Genomic DNA, 24,757 nt, shown 5'->3' on the forward strand with positions numbered 1-24,757 from the left:
CAAAACAACCTACTGGTAGTCTCGGTAGAACCTCCAAAAATGTCCCAGGTTGGACTTGGCTCCCAACCAAGTGCCTGGACCCCGGGGACAAAACCTTCCCCCTCCCTTTCTTTCTCTCCCAGTCGGCCGAAAAAAAAATCAAAAGATCCCAAACTGAATTAAATTTTAAAGTGGAAGATTTATATATACATAAAGAAAATTATATACACATAAAGAAAATTATATACACTATTACACCCCCCAAAAGGGAAAAGGGAAGGGAAAGGGAAAAGGGAAAAAGGGATAAAAAGGCATAAAAAGGCATAAAAAGCTAAATACTCCCCTTGAGAGAAAGCGAGCCACACCACACAGCTGCTGGCACTGTTTGCCTCTCAAGGCCAACCAGATGCGCTAGACCTCACTCCCTCGCCCTGGCAGAGCGACAGTAAAGCTACTTCTACCTTCGGTCCGCTGGAAGAAAGAAAGAGAGCTTCCTCTCTCTCCTTAATTATACTCTTGCTTACATAAAAATCGTATGGAATACTGGGAACATGACCTTGGTTCCTTGGTTACAACCTGATCACCAAGGAAGGCATAGACTCAAAACCACTACAGACTCCACACAGCAGCTTTCCACCTCCAGTTGTTTACTACCACACAACAGGATCCATCAGTAAACAGAGCATAATGCCTTTCATCTTCTGATAAGTAGTGGTGCCTCTTGAGCACGAGCCACCTCCTCAGGCAATGCTTCAAAATCTCTACCCCCTAGCCAGTCCATAATCTCTTCCAGGATTCCCAGGCAGTTGGGTTTCCCCAGTTGAGCTCATTGTGTGATCAATGCTACCCACTAACTCCACTGGTTGCGTGATGTGTAGAGGGACTGTTTCCTTTGAACATCCTGTGTAGCACGGGCAATGACAGTGCCAAGAGGAGACATGCTTCTGTGATGGGTTGACCCTGTCTGGATGCCGGGTGCCCACCAAAGCCGATCTATCGCTTCCTTCCTCAGCTGGGCAGGGGAGAGAAAATATAACAAAGGGCTCATGAGTTGAGATAAGGACAGGGAGAGATTACTCACCAATTACCATCACAGGCAAAACAGGCTTGATTTGGTGATATTAATTGGATTTATTATCAATAAAATCAGAGTAGGATAATGAGAAGTAAAACAAATCCTAAAAACCCAAAAAATCCTAAATCCCCCCACCTCTCCCTCCTTCCTGGATTTAACTTTATTCCTGATTCTATACCTCCTTCCCCCCCCAGCAGTGCAGGCAGACGGGGAATGGGGGTTATGGTCAGTTCATCACATGTTGTTTCTGCCACTGCTTCCTGTCCAAGGAGAGGATTCCTTCCCCTGCTTCAGAGTGAAGTCCCTCCTATGGGAGACAGTCCTCCACAAACTTCTCCAACATGAGTCCTTCCCACAAACTACAGTTCTTCATGAGTTGTTCCAGCATGGGTCCCTTTCCATGGGATGCATTCCTTCAGGAACAGGCTGCTCCAGCAGGGGTCTCCCATGGGACCACAAGTCCTGCCACGAGCCTGCTCCAGCATGGGCTTCCCACGGGGTCACAGCCTCCTTCAGGCATCCACCTGTTCTGGTGTGGGGTCCTCCATGGGCTGCAGGTGGATCTCCCCTCCTTCACTGGCGTTGGTGTCTGCAGAGTTGTTTTTCTCACATATTCTCACTCTTCTCTGGACACAATTAATTCAGTGCAATAATTTTTTCACCTTCTTAAATATGTTATCACAGAGGTGTTACCTACCATTGCTGATTGGTTCGACCTTGGCCAGTGGCAGATCCATCTTGGAGCCAGCTGGCATTGGCTCTGCAGGACATGGGGGAAGCTTCTGGCAGCTTCTCACAGAAGCCACCCCTATAGCCCCCTTCTACCAAAACCTTGCCATGCAAACTCAATACAGACGTTCTAATCTGTCATTGATGAATGTTGCAGTGAAGTGTTTTCTTTTTCTCTTCCATAATTATCTTCTGTTGTTTTCATTTTCCCTCAACTTCTTACGATTATGTTTATTTATGCTGGTAAAAAGACTTTTAGTTGGCTCTCACTAGAGTTTAAGGTGCTTTATATGCTTACTTTCTGTCTAAGGTTACTTGAATAGCTGAATCAGACCTTTATATAAGTCTGTATAAGGACCTAGTTAAGGAGGAACAAATGCTGCTTGGCTGTGCAACAGGATCTAAGGGCTTCAAATTATTAGAATAAATATGCAGTTAGTTCTCCTAATATTGATCAGTTTTTCTATTTTTCATTGAGAACTTGGAAAAGTTTGTGAGGTTTAGTTTGTTTCTTTGTTCTTGTGTTTTGGGGGATTTTTTGTGTTCTTTTTCACAAGACCTGTTTGCTTATTTTTATGTTGAAGCTTCTTGCTGGAAGAATAAAGTTAGATAAACCTTTTAATTGTACCTTATTTCTAATATAAGAATATTCTGCTCTGAAAAAGGATGTGGTAGGAGTTTTTAGGATTGACTTGAAAAGCTAGGCATCAGATTTGTTGGACAAAGATTTATAAAATATTCTCAATATTAAATTAAGCATATATAGCATCAATCAATGATTTCCACTGCCTTCAAGAGATTCTGAAATTGTATTAGTTATGATGATGCGTCTAAGTAAAATACTAGCTTTTAAGAGTTTTTCTTATTTAAAGAATCCATAAACTTATTACAGTAACTCAGTTATTGACTGATCTGCCTATCTGTTTATAGTTACATTATAATAAAGAGGAGAATTACTTACCTTCAACAGTAGCAGGCAATTTTTCTTTCTTCTAATCAGCAATTTTGCTTTCAGCTAAAGGGATAGGAGCCACAGAATCGTGCAAAGGTGTCAGAAGCTGACATTCACTTATTCTTCTTTGTCCTCTCCTACCCCTATCTGCTATCATCACCATTTAATTGTATGACTTGATGTGAATATCCAAGAGGATGTAGTGTTTCTGTTGTAAAATAACACTGATAACTGAATTTGGAATTCAAAAAATGAAGAATTGAAATTCTATGCTAAAACATAATTTATAATAGACCAGGTACTTTCATTATCCTTTATAAATACATGCTGCTTGTATTTTGTATTTTATCTCTTTGGATTTGGGAACAGTTTTAAGGAGATTTGTTGTAGAAGTTCTTCAGGTGATGTCAGCTGTTTCAAAAAAATTAAAAGAATATTAGTAATTGTAGAGAGACTACGTAAAGGAAACAGTATATTAATATGGTTCTCATCTTTTGGAGATATGATAGCCTTATGCTCCTCAGTCTGCTAGTACTCTTCATTAAAATAAAAATATTTAAAAACAGTGTTTGTCATCAATAATCATAGCCATGAAGCATATTAAAGGTGTAAAGTTGCTTGCAGCAGATTCTTACATTGGAGATAGGATGTAAGGGGAAGGAAACAGCTATCTTTGACATGAAAACTGTAGCAGATCAAAATTCCTATTAACTTTTAACCTGTTGCAATGCATCTGGACAGCATATACTGTTATTCCTTTCCCCTCTATCCTCCTCAGCTTTCTTTCTGTAGATCCAAAAGTTACTACTTCAGACAGGAACTCCTTGACTAAAAAAGCGAGAGTTCTGTCGCAATTATGATCAAGTCCATTATGAAATACAACTTGCCACAGCCCATATTTTGAGGTGGTGTTTCTACCTCACTTTTCCAGTAGGTTTCAAATGGGTGACAGATGATTTTGAATTATTATGTTTTGTCTGTGCTTTGTTTTGACTAACAATAGGGTAGTAGGCACCTCTGAAAGAACTTGCTGTTGCTTCATAGAATCAGAAAGGGATACTATTGCTATCCTGTCAGATTTAAATAATAAAATTTCAAAGTTATGATGATTAGGGTAATTATTGCTGAAGTCAAAAATGGGAAGCTCAAGGTAGTGATGAATATAGCTGGATGATATCTTAAGCATTTTGTCCTTTGTGTTTTCTGAGCAAACTGTGCTCATAAATGGTTTCAGTATAGGTAGCCCAATAACGCATTAATTTTTTTTTGAGCTCTTTATCCCAAAGACTAACTTAATAGTTCTAGCTGTAACTATTCAAGTTGTGAAAACTATTTAGTTTTTGAAATAAGTCTGTCTATTGAACTGTGGGGTTTCGCTGAAGGGGATGCTCTTGCCTTTTGCTATCTGTCCCAACTGTGTTCCTTCCCTTTTCCATGCTGCCTCTGCAATTTTCTCGTCTTCTCAGTGAATCAGGTGAAGAGACTGACCGTTAGCTTCCAGACTGGCCATGTTCTCATCTAGTTGACTACACAAATGCTACTGTGACGTCAAGAGAGATAGCAGCAATATGCTGTGATGGGATGAAAAAATAAATAGTCTTCAACAGCAGTTCATGCTTTCTTGGACTTCATTCTCAGGTTTAGCCCTCAAATGACTAAAAATGAAGACATGAGGGAGGGAATATCTTCTCAAGTTACATGGTTTTATGCAAGGTTAAAATGAGATGCTATGACTGATTTGAAAGGTCAATAAAACTGAAACGAATCTCTTGAAGAATAGTTGAAGTTGTGTGCGCAGAAAGTAGTGGTTCAAAAGAGATGCTTATTTTTCTCAGTATTGAGATAACTGCTCAAAGCAAGCATTCAGGTATTCTCACTTCATGACACTACTGTGGAAATGTTAGAAGTAAGCAGGTTCTTTGCCAATGGTGCTATGCAACATGAAAATCATCACACATAATTTATACCAGCAGACTACTCAATTTGCTTTGGCTAATCCTACAAATTACCTAAACTGACTTGAAAGTTTTTCCAAGTTCCATATTTGCTTTAGTACGTCCATCTCAGGCTATACATCTGTTGACAACTATTTCTTCTCATTCTTATCTTAAAAGTAGAACTGAACCTTGTATATTCTACAGGTCTTCAAGTTGTATTTTTATTAGCTTGACATGTAAATTTTGTGAGGATGATTAATGAGACTTGGAGATAATTGCCCTCAATAACTTTCCATGATGCCAGTAAGCACAGAATATTTTCCAGTATGTCATCTGTGATTTCTGAGAACTGTGGTGGGTTGACCATGACTGGATGCCAGTTGCCCACCAAAGCCGTTCTATCACTTCCCTCCTCAGCTGGACAGGGGAGAGAAAATATAGCAAAAGGCTTGTGGGGCAAGATAAGGACAGGGAGAGATCACTCAACAATTACCATCACGGGCTCAACAGACTCAACTCAGGGAATAAAAATTAATTAATTAATATCAATCAAATTAGAGTAGGATAATGAGAAATAAAAAAAAAATCTTAAAAACACCTACCCTCACCCCTCCCTTCTTCCTGGGTTCAACTTAATTCCTGAATTCTCTACCTCCTCCCCATTCCAGCAGCCTAGGGGGACGGGGAATGGGGGCTGTGGTCAGTTCACCACACATTCTTTCTACTGCTCCTTCCTTCTCAGGGGGAGGGCTCTTCACACTCTTCTGCTGCTCTTAACATAGGGTTCCTCCCACAGGAGGCAGTCCTCCACAAACTTCCCCAACATGAGTCCTTTCAATGGGCTACAGTTCTTCAGGAACTGCTCCAGCATGGTCCCTCCCATGGGATGCAGCCCTTCAGAAACAGACTGCTCTAGTGTAGATCCCCTGTGGGGTCACAAGTCCTGCCAGAAAACCTGCTCCAGTGTGGGGTCCTCTCCCCACAGGTCCACAGGTCTTGCCTGCTCCAGCACAGGCTTCCCACAGGGTCACAGCTTCCTTTGGGCATCCACCTGCTCTGGTGTGGGGTCCTCCATGGGCTGCAGGTAGATATCTGCTCCACCATGGACCTCGATGGGTTGCACGGGGACAACCTGCCTCACTAGTGCCTGCATGAGAATCTGATCTGGCACCTGGAGCACCTCCTCCCCCTCCTTCTTCACTGACCTTGGTGTCTGCAGAGCTGTTCCTCTCACATATTCTCACTCTTTTCTTCCCTGGCTGCAATTGTTTCTGCACAATAGTTTCCTTCCCCTTCTTAAATATGTTATCACAGAGGTGTTACAACCGTTTCTAATTGGTTTGGCCTTGGCCAGAAGTGGATTCTTCTTGGAGTTGGCTGGCATTGGCTCTGTCAGACATGGGGGAAGCTTCTAGTTGTTTCTCACAGAAACCACAACTGTAACCTGCCCCCCTAACCTTGCCATGCAAACGAAATGCAAGAACATTCCACTAAAATAGTCTGCTACATGTCAGAAAGAATAGATGACAAGGAAGAAAGCATTGTTTAAGAAAGCTAGCTAGTTGTTTATGTATAAACAAAACAGTAGTTTTATGTCTCAGAGCTTTTATATTGCTACCGTCAGCACAGTATTTGAATGCCATCCATGCAGAATTAATAAAAGTAATAGCAAACTCCATCAGAGTTCAGGAACTCTAGGTTTTCTATCTTTCAGCATCCAAGTAGAGCTGACATATTTTTTCTCTTAAATATTCTTCTAATGGAAAATAGGCTACCTGTAAATTCAGAATTTACTGTTCTCTAAAGTGAAAGTTTTCTTTAACCTACATTGTGCCTCCTAGCTGAGAAACCCTGAAGTTAGGGTTCTATTGCCTTAGACCTGACTTTCAGATTCTCCAGGAGTTGTAATTGTTGCCTATCTTGTCTTTCTGTTTCTTTCCAGGTTGGCCAGCTCCCTTTCTGATGGGTCTATCATGGCTAAAAAGGGTTAAAACATTTTATTTTTGCTGTCTCTAAATGAAGTTTCAGAAACTGCATTCATTACTAAATTTTGAAGTCTTTTTGTTTGTGTCTTGCATAAAAGAAAAATTTAGAACTTCCTGAGAACAGGAATTCAGGGTTTTGGATAACTCAGGTGATGTTTCTCCTTCAGAAGGTTCGCCTTTGGCTTATTTTAGTTTGTTTACAATATATCTTTTGTTTTGCTTTCAAGTAGAGGGTGCTAGGTGAGGATTTAAGGAGTAAAGTCATTAAGTATGAATATAAAATGAAAAGGCAGTTAGAAAGTGAAGTTTAGACTGGGCAGTGTTACATTATCCCAGAGAAGCTCTGTTGTGGTTCTTCATAAATCTAAATTGAGTCTGAGTCAGGGCCAAGACTTTGACCTAACACTGACCTCTAATACTGAATATGAGTCTGTGTGGATCTGAGGATGGCCCTGAGGGTCCTGTTGTTTTGAAAATAAATACCTATTTTATTTTATTTTATTTTATGGTGAGCAGGATATTGTAACCCTACATTATCTTCACAGATTATTACATGCCTTTGTGATACATTTTTAAAAGACTCATAAAGACTCATAAAAGACCCATTTGCCATGCCTCTGTGGATCTGTAAAGTAATCTATAGTAGCTTGAGATTCACCAGGTTAGATCAGGAAATGGTTGCAGCTACAGTCTACATTCAACTGTAGAAGGTTCTGTAAATAGGTGACCTTAACCAAGTAAACTAAACACATATTTTTTTTTATTTTATTACCATGTATCTTGAAACCTTGGGATTGGAACTCTGCAAGTGCTTCCTTTTCCTTTTGAATTGGAGATTTACATGGATTTTTCATTCTTCCTCAGCCTTTTCTGGTCTGTGTCCAGTATAGTAGAACTGCTGCTCTCAGCTCTCTGCGTCACAGGTTGCCAGGAGTGCCTGATGCCTCTTCTTGAGGCTGGGGCTGACAGTTATTTTGCAGAAGGTGCGCTGTGGTTGAAGAGCTGTGTTGCCAGGTATCTTGGTTTAAAGACAATATATTTGGGTGGGAACTCAAATGAAATTAACCCCTGACCTTTTATAGAGACCAGAAATGTGAGGAGATTTAAGTGAAAAAAGAATAACAATTTTACTAAAAGAAAGTAGCAATGACTACAAAAATACAGGGGAAATTGTTTACCCATAGAAGAGGGATCCACCAACCATGTGACCTCCCCTCCTACCCCTGGGAGCAAAGGGAAAACAAAGATGGCAAAGAGTCTTCCACACTGAGCCACCCGTCACGGCACTGACACTGCCTGTTTGGCTTGGCTGGACTTGGGCTCCACTGGTTCTTCAGTTTACTTTGCGCGGCGGGGGCGGTGGTGGCTATTCCCACATGACTGGGGTGCCAGTGGTGGCAGCAAAATTTGAGTTGGGGACCTCGATCTGCCTGTTCATTGTTATGATATTCTTCATTAGCTTGACTCTTAGGCACATGTGCATCTGTGGTAGTTTTAATCTAGGTCTTCCTTGGTGACCAGTTTGTAACCAAGGAAATGACCATATTACCAGTATTCCATACAATTTTTACGTAAACCAGGGTATAAATAAGAAGGAGGAGAGGCCTTCGCTCTCTTCTCTTCTGGCGAGGTTCAGGAGCAGTGGGTCCTTGCATTGGTCTCCTTTATCTAGAGGCTGAGGCCTGCAGTGACCGCTGGTCTACCATGTGGGGGATTTGGAGAGTGCTGGCTGTGTCTGGCGATCTCGCTTTTCTGAGGGGCATGGTGAGATTTGTTTTGCCAGTTATTTTGCTAGTTCTGGGGTTTGATTGTGTATATCTGTTCTGTCCCCCTTTTTGTCCCTTTTTCCCCTTTCCCTTCAGGGGGTGTTTAGATTCCCCTCACTGTGTACATAGTATTTTAATTGTATATAACTGTAATATACGTAAAATATATATTTTTATATAACTAGCTTGATTTTGGGTTCTTCAATTTTTATAGTTTTTTTTCCTTTGCCCTAAGGGAAGAAGGGAGGGGGAAGGGGTTGTTACTGTGAGTTCAAGCATTTGGCAGGGAGCCAGGTCTGAACCATCACAGTGTCTACATGGTAGACTCTCACGATCAACTTCTCTACCTGGGTGGCAATGTCTTGCCACATTTTGGAAGCCCAGAGGGGTTTATGTTGCCAATTTTATGTTGCCAATTTACCCTTTTCCATCTGTTCAGCCATCCCCACAGAGCAGTAGCCACTATCCATGAGTCAGTGTAAAGTCTTGACCACTTCTCTCATTGGGCAATGTCCAAGGCCAGTTGGATGGCTCTGAGCTCTGCAACTTGACTCAATCCACCTTGTCCTTCAGTGGTGTAGTGGGTTGACCCTGGCTGGATGTCAAGTACCCACTAAAGCCACTCTCTCACTCTCCCTCTGCAACTGGACAGAGGGGCGAAAAAAAACAGCTAAGAATTCATGAGTTGAGATAACAGCTGGGAGAGGTCACTTACTGATTACCTTCATGGGCAAAACAGACTCAAAGTGGGGATATTACTTAAATTTATTACTAACAGGATAAGAGCCAAAGAGTGAGAAATAAAACAGTCTTAAAAACACCTTCCCCCCACTCCTCCTTCCTTTTATGTTCTCCCTCCTCCCCCCCAGCAGTACAGGGGGATGGGGAATGGGGGTTAAGGTCAGTTGTTGTTGCTGCTGCTGCTCAGAGAGAGGTGTAGTGGTTTGACCCTGGCCAAATTCCAAATACCCACTAAAAAAGTCACTCTCTCACTTTCCCTTTGGAACTCCACAGAGGAGAGAGAAATAAACCAGCAAGGATTCCTGAGTAGAGATAAGAACTGGGAGAAAGTCACTTACTGATTAACTTTCACGGGCAAAACAGATTCAAAGTGAGAATAGAACTTAAATTTATTACTAACAGGAAAAGACTTAAAGAGTGAGAAATAAAACAGTCTTAAAACACCTTCCCCCATCCACCCCTCCTTATTCCCATGTTCTCCCTCCCCTCTCCCCCAGCTGTGCAGGGGGGCAGGGAAGGGGGATTGTAGTCAATTTGAGTCCACCCCTCGGGCAGCAGTTCTTTCCAATCTGCTGTCCTGTGGGTTAGTCATCCATGGGGTGCGGTCGGGTCTCTGCACCCCGATGGTCCTCCATATGCTGCAGGGGGACAACCTGCGTCACTATAGTCTTCACCACAGGCTACAGGCGGGCCACAGCTCTGAGTCTTTCCCCTGTTCCCATGAGGGTCCCTTCCACGGGAGACAGTCCTTGATGGACCTCTCCAATGTGAGTCCATCCCTTGGGCAGCAGTTCTTCCCAAACTGCTGTCCCATGGGTCACTCCTCCATGGGGTGCAGTCCTTCATGAATGAGCTGTACCAGCGTAGGTGCCCCACAGGGGCCACAAGCCCTAAGCGGGAAAACCTGCTCCAGCGTGGGCTTGCCTCTCCATGGGCTGCAGGTCTCTGGCAGGACCCTGCTCCATCTTGGGCCTCCCACAGGTCACAGCCTCTTTTGTGCATCCATCTGCTCCGGCATGGGCTTCTCCATGGGCTGCAGGTGGGTCTCTGCACCCCGATAGTCCTCCATGGGTTGCAGAGGGACAGCCTGCTCTGGCATGGTCTGCACCACAGGCTGCAGGGGAACCTCAGCTCTGGTGCCTGGAGCACCTCCTCCCCCTCCATCTGCACTGGCCTTGGTGCCTACATTGTTGTTCCCATGTTCTCGCTCCGGTCTTCCCTGGCTGGAATTCTTTCTGCACAAATACCTTCTGTTCTTAAATATGTTATCCCAGAGGCGTTACTATCACTCTTGATTGGTTTGACCTTGGCCAGTGACAGGAAGCCTGTCCTGGTGTCGTTGTTGAGGACGGCCAAAAAATAAAAACTGGGCACTTTTATGATGATGCTCCGATATTCAGCATTTATTGCTTTATATACAGCTAAAAGTTCTCTCTCTCATACACACACACACACACTCACTGAGCACAGAGCCTTGCATGCCTTTCTATATCTTCTTATCTCTAATTTGTTAGTACCTCTCACATACAATTGGCTGTTCACTCATTGTTTACATTCCTTCTCCAGTGGTCAGGACTGGCACCTTCTCAAGTTCTCCATGGCCCCTGTTTTTCTTCAGGGTAAAGGCCTTAAGGTGTCTAAATCAAAATCCTCCTCCTCTATATCCTCCAACAGCCTACCCCCACCTCCTGGAGCCTTCTGGCATTGACTCCACCAGACAGGGGAAGCTTCTAGCAGCTTCTAACCGAAGCCACCCCATGTAGCCCCCCCTGCTACCAAAACTCATCCACAGAAACCCACTACAAGTTGCTTCTGCAACTCGTGTGGGACTCCATATGGCTACTTTCCATTTTCGGTTCGTCCCTACAATGCGACAGAAACCATCAATGAAAACAGTGTATTGCTTTTCATCTGGGTTGTACGGTGGACCTTCCTCAGCATGTGCCACCTGTTCCTCTTCTTCTGCTAGACCAAAGTTCTCACCTTCAGACCAGTTCATGATTATCTCTAAAACCCCAGGGCAATTAGGGTTTCTGATTTGGGTGTGCTGAGTGATCAAGGCAATACACATTCTATGTAACATCAGTGGCATGATGCATGGAGGGAACTTTTCGTTTGAACATCCACCCCAGCACTGGTAGTTGGGGCACCAGGAGAAGCTGTGCTTCTGTGCCAATCACTTCTGAGGCAACTTGAACTCCTTCATAGGCTACTAGAATCTCCATCTCTGTTGGGCTGTAGTTGGTCTCAGAACTTCTGTAGCCTTGGCTCCAGAATCCAAGTGTTTGGCCTCGAGTCTCCCCAGGCACTTTCAACCAGAGGCTCCAGGAAGGACCATTCTCCTTGGCTACAGAGTAAAGCACATTTTTCACCTCCTGTCCTGTTCTGACTGGCCCAAGGGCTAGAGCATGAGCAATCTCCTGTTTGATCTGTTCAAAGGCTTGTTGCTGTTCAGGACCCCACTAGAAATTGTTCTAGCGTGTTTATGAGGTAGAGAGGATTTATAATCTGGCTGTATTCTGGGATGTGCATCCTCCAGAAATCTACAGCACCTAGGAAAGTTTTTTTCCTTCTTGTTGGTCAGTGGGGACATTGTTGTTATATTGTTAATCACTTCTGTTGGGATCTGACAGCCTCTGTCTTGCCACTTCACTCCCAGCAACTGGATTTTACTCTGTTTAATGGCAAACCCATCTTTCAGGAGAATCTGGATGATCTTCTCTCCTTTTTTAAAGACTTCTTCTGCCAAGTTCCCCCATACAGTGATCCCATCAATATACTACAGGTGTTCTGGAGCCTCACCCTTCTTTAGTGCAGCCTGGATCAGTCCATGGCAGATGGTGAGGCTGCGTTTCCACCCTTTGGGCAGTCGGTTCCAGGCATACTGCACACCCCTCCAGTTGAAAGCAAACTGTGGCCTGCACTCTGCTGCCAAAGGAATGGAGAAAAATGCATTTGCAATGTCAATGGCGGCACCATTTTTCTGCCTTGGACTCCAGCTCATACTGAAGCTCTGACATGTCTGGCACAGCGGCACTCAGCGATGGGGTAACTTCATTCAAGCCATGATAGTCCACTGTCAATCTCCATTCTCCATTAGACTTACACACTGACCACATAGGGGCGTTAAAGGGTGAACTAGTCTTGCTGATCACTCCTTGGCTTTCCAGCTCACAGATCACCTTATGGATGGGGATCACGGAGTCCTGGGTAGTGCTGTATTGCCAACAATGCACTGTTGTGGTGGCGATCAGCACATGCTGTTCTTCAAACTTCAGCAGTCCCACAGCAGAAAGGCCCTCTGAGAGACTGTTTAATTCCTTCTGTGTCTACAGCAGGCATCCTAAAAGCCCACTGATGTCCTTTTGGGTCTTGGAAATACCTGTTCTTTAGGTAATCAATACCCAGTATACACAGGGCCTCTTGACCAGTTTCTGCCACTCTTTTCCAGTCAAGCTCTCTTCAGCTTCTAGCACTGTCAACTCTTGGGACCTCCCTGTCACCCCAGAAATGGAAATAGACTCTGCCTTCACATCCTGATGACATCAGAGTGCATTGTGCACCAGTGTTGACCAAAGCCTTATATTCTTGGGCGTCTGATGTGCCAGGCCATTGGATCCACACAATCCAATAGGCACAGTTATCCCGTGCCTCTACCTGGCTAGAGGTGGGGCCCCTCTAGTGCTTGTTTTGGTAGTCATGGCTTTCTCCCTGTGCATACATCCTGAAGGTCCCTTCCAGAGGATAGGACATGTCATCGTTTCCCCTGTTCTGTCTAGGAGCTTGCCCGCGGGAGACTGGAGCTACATTCACTCTTGATGAATTTCTCTAATAGTCTTTTTTCCTTTTAACTCCTGTACCCATGCTGCTAGAGCATAACGTCCTCATGTCTTCCCCATGTTCTTGTAGGAAGAACCACAAGTTGCCTCGTGTGGTGTACTCCCTTTCCCTAGCTGGGAGATGGATGTTCCTAATAGCAGGGACTCTGGTTTACACCAGCAAGACATGGAGAATGCTCTCTTTAAACTCAGTCTTTGGTGGCCATTTCTAACTTCCTCTGTCAGAATCTGGAGGTCCACAGCCAGTTTCTCTACTGAAGAGATATGGACCTGTAACAGGGCATGGACAATCTCATCGTATGTTGTCATAGTTCTGATTTCAGCAAGGAATTTTTCTTTCCCTTCCCTCTGCGTGTGTGCTCTGTGTAATGGGTCATCAGGTGAACAAAAGAATCGACCCACTAATGGCCAAGAGATTAGTCTCTTAGACAACGAAGGGGGAGGAGTTGGGGGGGGCTACTGTGGGACTGGAGGGAGGTTGGGAGGTGGGGCTGGGTGTCAGCTCAGCTCTCGACCTCGAGCAGAACCTGCTGCGAGCTGCAGACACTGCCTGGTTCTTTTATTTCCTGTCGGAGGGGAATTTTACTGCTGCTCTCTGCTTAGATGTCGCTGGCTGCAGGCCCCGCTTACAGCGAATCCTAACCAACTGAACTTTGTGAGTTTTTCTTCCATTGGGAGAACTTTCTGTTTTGTTGTTGTTTTTTTTTCTTCCTTCCCCCTTCCCCCCCACTCCTTCTCTCCTTTCCCAGTGTGGGAGGAAAGGGGGAGTTGGGTTGTTCTTTTTGGTTTTTGGTTTGTTTTGTTTTTTTTTTTTTCTTTCCCTCTGACATACCGGGAGGGTGTTGTTTTGCCCCATCCCACGTGGCAGTGACCAGGGATCCCACAGCGCTGCCTGGTGATGGGCACTGGACATTACAAGTCCTGCTCCTCCAGTGACCTGACAGCGCCCCCTGCTGACTGTGGTTGGAACTGCACCAAAGGGTGCAAAAAAAAAAACCAAAACCTGAACTGTTTAATTTTCATCTTGCCAGTTTATCAGTTTTGTTCTTGAAGGGGATTATTGGTGGATATAGGAGCATTGCTTGGTTGTTTTACTTGTTTTTTTCCGTGTTCCTGTTAATACACACATACCTTTTAATAAAGGGCTGTTATTTTTCCCTTTTCCATAATTTGTTTTCCTTCAATCAGAACCTCTTCATTTCGGATTTATAATTGCTTAGAAAGAGAAGTTTGGGTCTTTTTCTCCTAATCCATCCTCAGCAAAAGACCCTTGTCTCATTTAAACTGGGACATATGTCTAGAGTTTATTCATTACAGCGCCCACTGTCTCTTGGTTTTCCTTCCAGTGCATTGTCGCTAAGAAATAAGAGTATATTGATGGCCCTTGGCGTGCGAGCTTTAGCCCCATCTGTGATGTGCACTTGACCTTGCCTGGGTGGTTATTGGATTGCCCATCCCCTGCAAAAAGTACCTCTAGCAACACCATTTCTCTCAGGCATAAGATTCCTTGCTCCATGGTCTTCCAGGGACTATGATGCACCTGGAGGTCATCCCTGTAAGCAAATCTATATCTCCTACTTGTTAAAAGCCATGTCCAGAGGTGAAGGGGTTCTGATTTCCTCATGAAAATCTTATCAATACCCACATCCTAGGACAGGGATCCTAAAAACCTCGCTTCAGTACCATCAAGCTGCTTACCTTGGCCTGTGTGGTGGGTTGACCTTGGCTGGGCGCCAGGTGCCCACCTAGCTGCTCTATCACTCCCCTTCTCAGCCAGACAGAGGAGAGAGATTAAGGTGGAAAACAACTCATGGGATGGGATAAGGCAGTTTATTTAAAGAAAAAGCAAAGCAGAAGCTTGCATGTGCAAAAGTGAAGCGAAGCAAAAGATAACATGTTTTATTCTCTACTTCCCATGAGCAGTGATGGTCAGCCACTTCTGAGAAGCAGGGCGTCAGCACGTGTAATGGTTTCTTAGCAGGCAACCATTGAATGCCTGCCTTCCTGCTCCTTGTCTTGACTTTTATATCTGAGCCGGCATCATATGGTATGGAATATCCCCTTGGTTAGTTTGGGTCATCTGGCCTACTTGGGTCCCCTCCCAGGATCTTGCCCTCAACTGAGGAAGGAATGTTACAGTGCTGATGCTGTGCTCATGTCGTGGTTTGACCTTGGCTGAACTCCAGGTGTCCACTCAAGCCACACAAACCTCCTCCCCCCCCCCCCACAAAGGGAAAAGGAAGAGGAGGAAAAAAAAAGTAAAACTGAAACTCACTAAGAAAAAGGCAGTTTACACAGAGAATGAAATAAAAAACCCTAAAACTAAAAGCACTATAAATTCAGTAAAGATAACCCAGTTTTGGCAGTAGTCAAAACACGGGTGTGTTATCAACACCCTTCTAGCTACCAATGCAAAGCACAGTACTGTGAGGGCTACTATGGGAAAATGAACTCCAGCTCAGCTAGACCCAATACAGCCCATTAGATCCCAGACTCAGATCAGCCACATCAAAATGGGCTCACCCAGTCATCGGGTGATGTCTTTCTGCAAATTGCAGAGATTATCGAATGATAGAGATTCAGTAGTTATTTCTGTCTCTGAGTCTACCAATGCTGAAGGTCCTGCCTCCCCATTGTCATCCACCAGGCAAAGTGATTTGGTCTTGTATTTCCTCTTTTGGACGGGGCAACTTCTGCTGGCTTGGGTTGCCCTTCTGGATTAACTACAACCTGAGTGGCCGTGGTGTCTGTTATTTTGCTCCCTTTCCTTTCCTCCTGAAGTTGCTGTACCATACCAAGCAGTGTCAGGTAGGCAGTGACCAGGCCCCAGCATTTCACAGTGAACTGCCCTTCTATAGATCTGCCGTGGCAGCTTTTCCTCACAGATCTCATCACTTCAGCAGGGTCCTGAAGTTGTTCAGGGGTGAACTGCCAGGTCATTGGAGCAGAAAGGTTCTGCAAAAACTGACCCATATCATTTAAAGTTATCTACCCCTGAGGCTGGCCTCTGGACACCTTGCCTAGAGATCTTGGTCCTACCTCCAAACATGGGGTAGACGATACTGAGGAAAACTTGAAGATATAGCAACAGGAGTATGCTATCCCTAGCTTCTAGAGAGAATTCAAACTTTTCAAAAACTTTTGTAGCAGACCTAAAGGAGAAAGGGGTGAAAGGCAGGGAAAAGTCCTCCCCTCCCCAGGTAACATCTTAGGCTAGGGCAGGAAGACAACCCTGAATACACATTCCAAATAAACCTTATGGGCACTGAGTTTGCAGCATTAAAAACTGAGATTACAAAATGGAATATCAACTAGGCAGGGGCAGCCATGGTGGCAGCAATTCCCACATGGCTAGGAAGGTAGCGGTGGTGATAGCTGCATGAGGCAACATGGCAGCAACTGGGACCCTGTCAAAGAGATGGCTCTGAACCAACCTCAGGGAATTCACACTGCTGCTGTGACAGAAGCAAGAAGGGAACTGTTTCTGGTTTCTGCTGCCACTTTATCTTCTGCTCAGGTGCAGGAGTCGGAACCACCTTCTGACAACTCCTAAGACCCCCAAAGAACTCCGACCCATGCAAACCCCTCTCCCCTCCAACCTCCTGAGTCAGGAGGGAGAGGCGCACACACCCCCCCCCTTCCCCCCACCAGATACATAACGGTGTGAATATTCATCACTAAAGTTTTTTCCCTTGTTTGTAACTATAACACCAGGTGAAGGAGCTATGGGAAAAAGTGAACAGGTTTTGTAGTATTTGGGTAAACAAGAAAAAGAGAGACCTATTATTTTCAGAGATGCTACAGTCTCAAGACTCTCTGGAGTCTTGAATTACCACTGTAGTAGAGAATCAGGTGGACTCAGAACCCTGCAGGGTAATTAGTCAAAGGACTGTTGGTCAAGGGTCTGTTAAAGATGAAGGTTGAAAGGTGGTCACTGCACGTACCGGGAGGAAGGTTCCTCCTCCTTCTCAGACTTTTGACAGGTAGGACCGGCACCTTCTACAACAGGTATGAGGCTCTGGAACTAGAAGGCCAGACAACTGATAAGGTGGGCAAATGTCTTTCTGGGGTAGTGGGGCCTCCTAAAACAACACCACCTGCACCCCACATCAAGACCTCCTCTGTTAAGAGGAAAAGAAGGGTAGCTGAAATAGGAGACTGCCTTCTAAAGGGGAACAGAGGGCCTGATATGCAGACATGACCCAACTCACAGGGAAGTCTACTGTCTCCCAGGGGCTTGGGTAAGGGACTTTACTGGAAAACTCTCCAGTCTAATAAGACCCTCTAATTACTATCTGCTATTGGTTGTTCAAACTCACAGCGACAAAATAACCAAGAGAAGTCCAAGGGCAAGCAAAAAAGACTTCAGGGCCCTGGGATGATTGGTAGAGGGATCAGGAGCACAGGTAGTGATTTCCTCGATCCTTGTGGTAACAAGGAATAATATTGATAAGAATAGGCAGATCTATCAGGTCAATGAGTGGCTCTGGGGTTGGTGTAATCAGAAAAATTTGGAGCTTTTTGACCATGGGATGATCTACTCAACACCTGGTCTACTGACACCTGATGGGATGCACCTATGTCAGAGGGGAAAAAGAGTTGTGGTGCAGGAGCTAGCAGGGCTTGTTGACAGAGCTTTAAATTAGCTTGGAAAAGGGAAAGGGACAAAACCAGGCTTGCCGGTGATGAACAATGGGATGGTGTGTCAGAACTTGAGAAAACAAGCACTCATGAGATCCCTCAATCTACCTCACAAGGTATTGGCTACAATGTACCACACCTGAAATGTTTCTACACCAATGCATGCAGCATTAGAAACAAACAAGAGGAGCTGAAAGCTTTGGCCCAGTCCCAGAGGTTTGACATCACTGGCATAAGTGAAACCTGGTGGGGTGAGACCTGTGACTGGAGCATCCTGTTGGATGGTTACAGGCTTTTCAGGAGCAATAGGGAGGGTAGAAGAGGTAGAGGGGTGGCACTGTATGTAATAGAAGGGTTAGAATGTATGGAGCTCACAGTTGGCAATGGCACAGTTGAGAGCCTCTGGGTAAGAATCAAGGGGCAAACAAATAATGCGGATGTCATCATGGAAATCTACTTTAGACCTCTCAACTAGGATGATGATGATGATGAATTATTCTTTGAGGAACTAAGTAACACTTTCAAGTCATCTACCCTTGTCCTTATGGGAGACTTCAACTTGCCAGAAATTAACTGGGAGAGTCACATAGCTGGTACAACCCAGGCCAGAAGATTCCTGAAAAACCTGGATGACAATTTTTTGGAACAGGTCCTAAGGGAACCGACTTGGAAAGATGTCCTCCTTGATTTACTGCTTGTCAACAGAGTGGATCTCATGAGTTAAATGGCTATTGGTGTCCGTCTTGGCCACAGCGACCACAAAGTGATCGAATTTAAAATCTCTGTTGACAGGAGGAAAAGTGCCAGCAAAACCTCAACTCTGGACATGAGGAGAGCAGACATCAGGCTGCTAAGGGAATTATAAGTAAGGTTCCCTGGGAAAATGTTTTTACAGGTGCTGGGGTCCATCAGTGCTGGTCACTTTTCAAACATCACCTCCTGAGGGCACAGAGCAAGCAATTCCCAAATGTTGGAAGTCAAACAGCTTGGCTGATCAGGTATCTTCTCTTGGAAATAAGGCAAAAAAGGAAGGTGTATGTCCAGGGAAAGCAAGGTCAAATTACATGGGAAGAATTCAGAGATGCTGCTTGCCGCTGTAGGGAGAAAATTCGTGCGTCCAAAGCTCAACTGGAGTTGAAGCTGCCAGGACTGTGGGGGACAATAAAAGGAGTTTTTTCAAATATAGGAATGGCAATAGGCAGTATAGAAATGTCATCAGCCCGTTACAGGATGGGGATGGTCACCTCACAGGGACAAAGACAAGGCAGAGGTGTTTAATGCATTCTTTGCCTCTGTCTCCAACACTGATGATGGACCAAAGGGATCTCAGTGCCCTGAGCTGGAGGACCATGACTGCAAGAATGATCCACTCCCAGGCGACCCGTAAATTGTGCTTGATCTGCTGCTCCAACTGGATTCCTACAAATCTATGGGGCCTGATGGGATTCACCCCAGAATCCTCAAAGAGCTGGTCGATGTCATGGCAAAACCTCTTGATGACTTCTGAGCAGTCTTGGGAATCTGGAGAGGTCCCACCTGACTGGAAACTGGCGAATATTGTCATGATTTTTAAGAAGAGCAAGGAGGACCCTGGAAACTACAGACCTGTCAGTCTCACTTCAGTGCCTGGTAAAGTTATGGAGAAGATTATTCTGGGAAGTATTGAAAAACACCTGAAAGACAACGCAGTCATTGGTCACAGCCAGCACGGCTTCATGAGAGGAAAGTTCTGCTTATCAAACCTGGTTTCTTTCTATGACAAGGTAACCCACCTAGTTGATCAAGGGAAGCCAGTTGATGCAATCTTTTTGGATTTCAGTAAAGCTTTTGATACTGTCTCTCACAGGATCCTTCTGGACAAAATGTCCAGCACACTGCTGGGTAAACACATCATGTGGTGGGTGAGCAATTGACTCACAGTTCGAACTCAGAGGGTAATAGTGAATGGGGTAACACCAGACTGGCGACCTGTCACTAGTGGGGTTCCACAGGGCTCCATCTTGGGCTCTGTGTTCTTCAACATCTTCATAAATGACTTGGACATAGGACTGGAAGGGATACTAAGCAAGTTTGCAGATGACACTAAACTCGGAGGAGCTGTTGACTCCCTCAAAGGCAGGGAGGCCTTGCAGAGAGACCTGGACTGCCAATGCCTAAAAGACTATTCAGACACAGTTTTACTTTTTCTGTGATCTGTTATTATTATTAAAATCAGTCGAACTGCATCCCTAAGAGAGGTTTTTCTTCTTTGGTCCTCTTCATCCAGCAGAATGAAGGGGAATGGAATGTAATGTTTGCATTAAGGCATTTTTATCACACTTTGAGTAGGAATTTATAGACTACAGGGTAGATGGCATGCATGGAACTATTTGTCACATGACTATGCATTTTTCAAACTTATCCACACTATTCAAACTTTCTACATACTAACAAAATACTATTATTAGCAATTATCAATCAATATATAATCCATATATAGAACTACTATAAGCAGTCCTTTTTCCTTAATTCTACTTCTGGTCTCAAGTGTTCACAGCATGGTCTCCTTCCTCTGAAGTTAGCAGTTTCTTCTTTCCCTCTCATTCAGTGTCCAAGGCCATCTGATGGATTCCATTGTTATCTCTGAGGCCTCTTGCTGGGCAGTTATTTCTGGCTTTCTTTGCTGAACATCTGTTCATTCTCCCCCACTGGACAAATTAGAGGACTGAGCAATCACCAACCATATGAAGTTCGATGAGAGCAAGTACTGGATTCTGCACCTGGGATGGGGTAACCCTGGATGTATGGACAGACTGGTGAATGAGATACTGTAAAGCAGTGCTGTGGAAAAGTACCTTGGTGTCCTGGTTGATGGCAAGTTGAATATGAGTCAACAATGCCCTGGAAGCCAGGAGGGCCAACTGTGTCCTGGGGTGCATTGGGCAAAGCATCACCAACCGGTCAAAGGAGGTGATTGTCCTGCTCTACTTGTGTGCAGTTTTGGTCACTGCAATATAAGAAAGATATTAAGCTATCCACAGGAGGGCAACAAAGATAGTGAAGGGCTTTGAGGGGAAAATGTATGAGGAGCAGCTGAGGTCACTTGGTCTGTTCAGCCTGGAGGAGACTGAGGGGAAACCTCATTGCAGTCTACAACTTCCTTGTGAGGGGAAGAGGAGGGCCAGGCACTGATCTCTGTGGTGACCAGTGACAGGATCTGAGGGAATAGCCTGAAGCTGTGTCCGGGGAGGTTTAGGTTGGATATTAGAAAGAGGTTCTTCACCCAGAAGGTGGTTGAGCACTGGATCAGGCTCCTCAAGGAAACGGTCACAGCACCAAGCTCGACAGGGTTCAAGAAGCATTTGGATGATACTCTCAGGCACATGGTGGGACTCCTGGGGATGGTCCTTTCCAGGGCTAAGGGTTGGACTCGATGATCCTTGTGAGTCCCTTCCAACTCAGCATATTCTGTACTTTTATTAGAAGTTAACTGAGAATTAGAGAGAAAATGTGTATTTCCATAGTGGGAAGAGATTTTTAGTAACTCATGGGTAAAACAATGAAACTATTCTGAAACAAAACCTTACATGGTCTCATATAAGTATTTTGTTTTCATTTTTAAGAAGGAAGTATTTTTTTGACCACTTTGGAATGCATTAAAGTAACTTTGTGAAATGTACATGTGAAATGGCATCTGCTATTTAATTGTAATGTTTTCACTGCTACTGTTGAGTGGCTTTAATTTGCACTTGGAATAGTGAAAATACTGAATTTTTTTTCGATAGAACTAGCTTGACAACTGCCTGGAAGCTGAGTAGAACAGTGTAAAGGTAACTGAATGATTGCTTCACGAAGGTTGTCTGTTTTGTGGTTAAGTGAAATGATTTTGAACTTTTGTTCAAGTTCCTAAAGAAACATTGATTGTGTAGAAATTGCTAACACACTTTGCATTGATCTCTACCAAATACCTTCAGGCAGTCTGTTCATGTTGGAATCTTCTTGTTCCGATTGTTTGCATACTTATTGAGTTATAGTGGGAATAATGTAAATTAAAGTTTTAAGGGACATTGATAGAGCATTTCCATTCAGGGTGTCTTTCCTTCCTTCCATGTGGGCTATGTGTATGAACCCTGTCTCCTGTTGCACTCTGTATGCCAGCATCTATAGGAGGCTGTGTCCTAGTATATGGTGTCTCAGTTTAAATGAGACACAAGTGTTTTTCTGAGGATGAGTTATGAGGAAGACCCAAACTCCTCCCTCTAAGCAATTGTAAATCTGAAATTAAGAGGCTCCAATTGAGGAAAAAAGTTTGGCAAAAGGAAGAATAACAACCCTTTGTTAAAAGATATATGTGTATTGGCAGAAACAACAAAAGAAAACAAGTAAAACAACCAAACAATACTCCTATACCCGCAAATAATCCCCTTCAAAACAAACAAATAAACAAACAAAAAAGGTTTGGTGCAATTCTAACCACAGTCAACAGGGGGCACTGTTGGATCACTGGTGGTCACCACGCAGGGGGACCCCCCCCTCAGTTTCGAGAAACCTAAAATGGAGGTCCTCCCTCCCCCCCACTGGGAAAGGAGATATGAGGGAGAGGAAAAAAAAGAAAAAAAAGGTCCTTCCCAAGGGGAACCCAGTCCTGCTGGCTGAATCCTCCCAATGTGCACAAGAACCGTTGCCAAGAAAGAAAAATGGAATGGAGGAGGGGAAAAAACCTCCCTAAACAGTTCCTCTACAATGAAAAATCCAAGCAGAATTCACAGCTGGCAGCCAGACTGAGAACAAAGCCACCTCTGAGCTGCCACTCTGACCTTGTTCCAGCTCCGGCAGCAACCTGAACTCCTCCCCCTCCAGGAGACGAGAGGAAAAAAAGTAAAAAAAGAACTCCTTATCCCTCCCCAAGGACAAGACCCTGAGTGACATCAACTTGGAATGTGGTTCCATCAGTCACTTCTTTTGTGTTACTCAATTGCCTAAGCCACAGTCAATCTGCCCGTTCAACATCCCCTTCACACAGTACTCAGGGGGAAGGGAAAAATTCCTACTTAGTTTCTAAGAACCAACAAAACTATGACATATTGTTACACTGTTTTGTATGCAGTCTGAGCTGGGGGATTCCTACAGTAAATAGGAAGAAACTGCAAGAATTCAGCAAAACTAGATCCAGGGTATCTGTAAGGCTTACTTGCTTAAAATGTGTGTTTCCTTGTTTAATTTAAGTATGCTAATATAATCATGTGGCTTTTCTCCCCCTCTTGAATCAGAGACAAGAATGAGATGGCCGCTCACCATTTATAGTGTACATACTTTGCTATCTTGTCTGCATCATTTGTGTGAGCAGGTCTAAGCAAGTCCATAAGGGTCACAGAAATTCAAGTCTTTCAGGATTGTAACAAGTGTTTTCACAGTCATTTCTCAAAAGACAAATAATTTCTCATAAATATTTTGTTTTGTCTTAAATACTGTTCTTTTATATTACTGTTTTTTTATATTTAACTGCTGACTACTCTGTAATTAAAATTGTTGGGGTAGGCGGTGGTTCCACCTGATCCCTGATGAAGGATATAGAGGTGAAGGATTTTGACTTAGACACTTTGAAACTATTTCCCTGAGGAAAACCAGGGGCTGTGAAAGACTTGAAAAGGTGCCAGAACTGACCAGTGAGAGAAGAATGTAAATAAGAAGAGAATATCCAATTATGTGTGAAGGCTAGTAAATAAATTATAGATAGAAAGCTAATAATAGAAAGACATGAAAAGTTCTGTTAACAGTGTGTGTGAGTGCAGTATGTGTGAGAACAAGAAGTTATTACACTGGATGAAGCAATAAAAGCTGACTGTCGGACTATCATCATATAAGGTACCTGTTTTTTATTTTATGGCTGTCCTAACTATCTACGACATAAAATAAAATCTTTTGTGTAAGATTTGGGTTGGAGGGGATGTGTTGTAATCATTGGTCAATGGAGTACCAAAGTCAATACATGTATTTCTAGATTTTGAGTAAATGTCAAATATTCTGTTCTACCATTTAAATAGACAGCCGTTGAGGTAGAAATATAGTTTAAAAAGTGTGGTTCATAGAATAAATGTAACTTGCAGTTTTGCATTGGGTATTGGGTTTGTGTGGCAAGGTTTTGGTAGTGGGGGGCTACAGGAGTGACTCTGAGAAGCTGCCAAAAGCTTACTCCATGTCCAACAGAGTCAATGCCAGCCAAATCCAAGATGGACCTGCCACTGGTCAAGGTCAAGCCAATCAGTGATGGTGGTAGCACCACTGAGATAGCATATTTAAGAAGAGGGAAAAACTGCATGAGAGCAATTGCAACCAGAGAGGAGTGAGAATATGTGAGAGAAACAACTGCAGACACCAAGGTTAGTGAAGGAAGGGGTGCTCCAGGTGCTGGAGCAGATTCCCCTGCCGCCTGTGGTGAAGACCAGCTGTCCCCCTGCAGCCCATGGAGGTCTTTTGACTACATATAAACTACACTTTATATCTCAGAGTTCTTGATATCTAGCTGGTTTATTTTGTATCTTTCCTGAAGTTTCCCTGCTCTTCAAAGGGCAGAGATTGTCAAAACCAATAGGGGATGAGTCTGTTCTCTCTTTCATGTTTTTGATACAGTTATTGGTAGTTGGCTAGTGATGCTACTTCAGAAGTGTATGAGAGCCAGAGAACTGCTTAGAGAATGCAGTAAACCTCTTTTTCTATTTACTTTCAGATGGAAATATCTTACTGCCTTTCATTCTTCACAGGGTTACACATCATTTTGGAATGACTGCATATCCTCAGGATTGCGTGGCTGTATGTTAATTGAATTGGCATTGCGGGGGCGTCTTCAGTTAGAGGCTTGTGGAATGAGGCGGAAAAGTCTATTGACAAGAAAGGTAAGTGGAGGAAAATGGTCACACTTTCTTTTGTGTTATGCTCCAGGCAATACAGTAGCTATAAATTACAACTGGTTGTAAGAAATATACTTTTTTTCTTTATATGGGGATAGGGATTCTGAGTAGTGACCTAAGTTAGGTGCAAAGAGTTATTACCTAAATAGTTTAAATGGTGAGCTGAAGTACCTTGTAAAGTATCTTGTGAAGTATCTTGTGCACTTGCCCTTCAGGTATGTAGCGG

The 24,757-nt window shown here is 43.9% G+C and overlaps 1 protein-coding gene and 1 long non-coding RNA gene across 2 annotated transcripts in view; one reads left to right on the top strand and one right to left on the bottom strand.

Moving 5' to 3' along the window:
* LOC114070865 (Golgi phosphoprotein 3-like) overlaps positions 1-24,516 on the top strand; it is a gene marked incomplete at its 3' end in the record, with an annotated part of 42,296 nt that extends 17,780 nt beyond the window's left edge. Inside the window, exon 2 of the mRNA XM_027908474.1 lies at positions 24,385-24,516. Coding sequence (XP_027764275.1) covers positions 24,385-24,516 — 132 coding nt within the window. The remainder of the gene's footprint in view (positions 1-24,384) is intronic.
* Positions 1,334-10,053, bottom strand: LOC114070864. The gene is made up of 3 exons (XR_003573973.1): positions 10,024-10,053; positions 6,769-6,771; positions 1,334-1,483 (listed from the first exon to the last, which is right to left on the bottom strand). It is a non-coding gene; the product is annotated as an uncharacterized LOC114070864 (long non-coding RNA).
* Positions 24,517-24,757: the final 241 nt, after the last annotated feature.

This window comes from Empidonax traillii, unplaced genomic scaffold, assembly GCF_003031625.1.
Source record: "Empidonax traillii isolate 1590-97213 ecotype Southwest subspecies unplaced genomic scaffold, ASM303162v1 scaffold1721:size86919, whole genome shotgun sequence".
Classification (NCBI taxonomy): domain Eukaryota; kingdom Metazoa; phylum Chordata; class Aves; order Passeriformes; family Tyrannidae; genus Empidonax; species Empidonax traillii.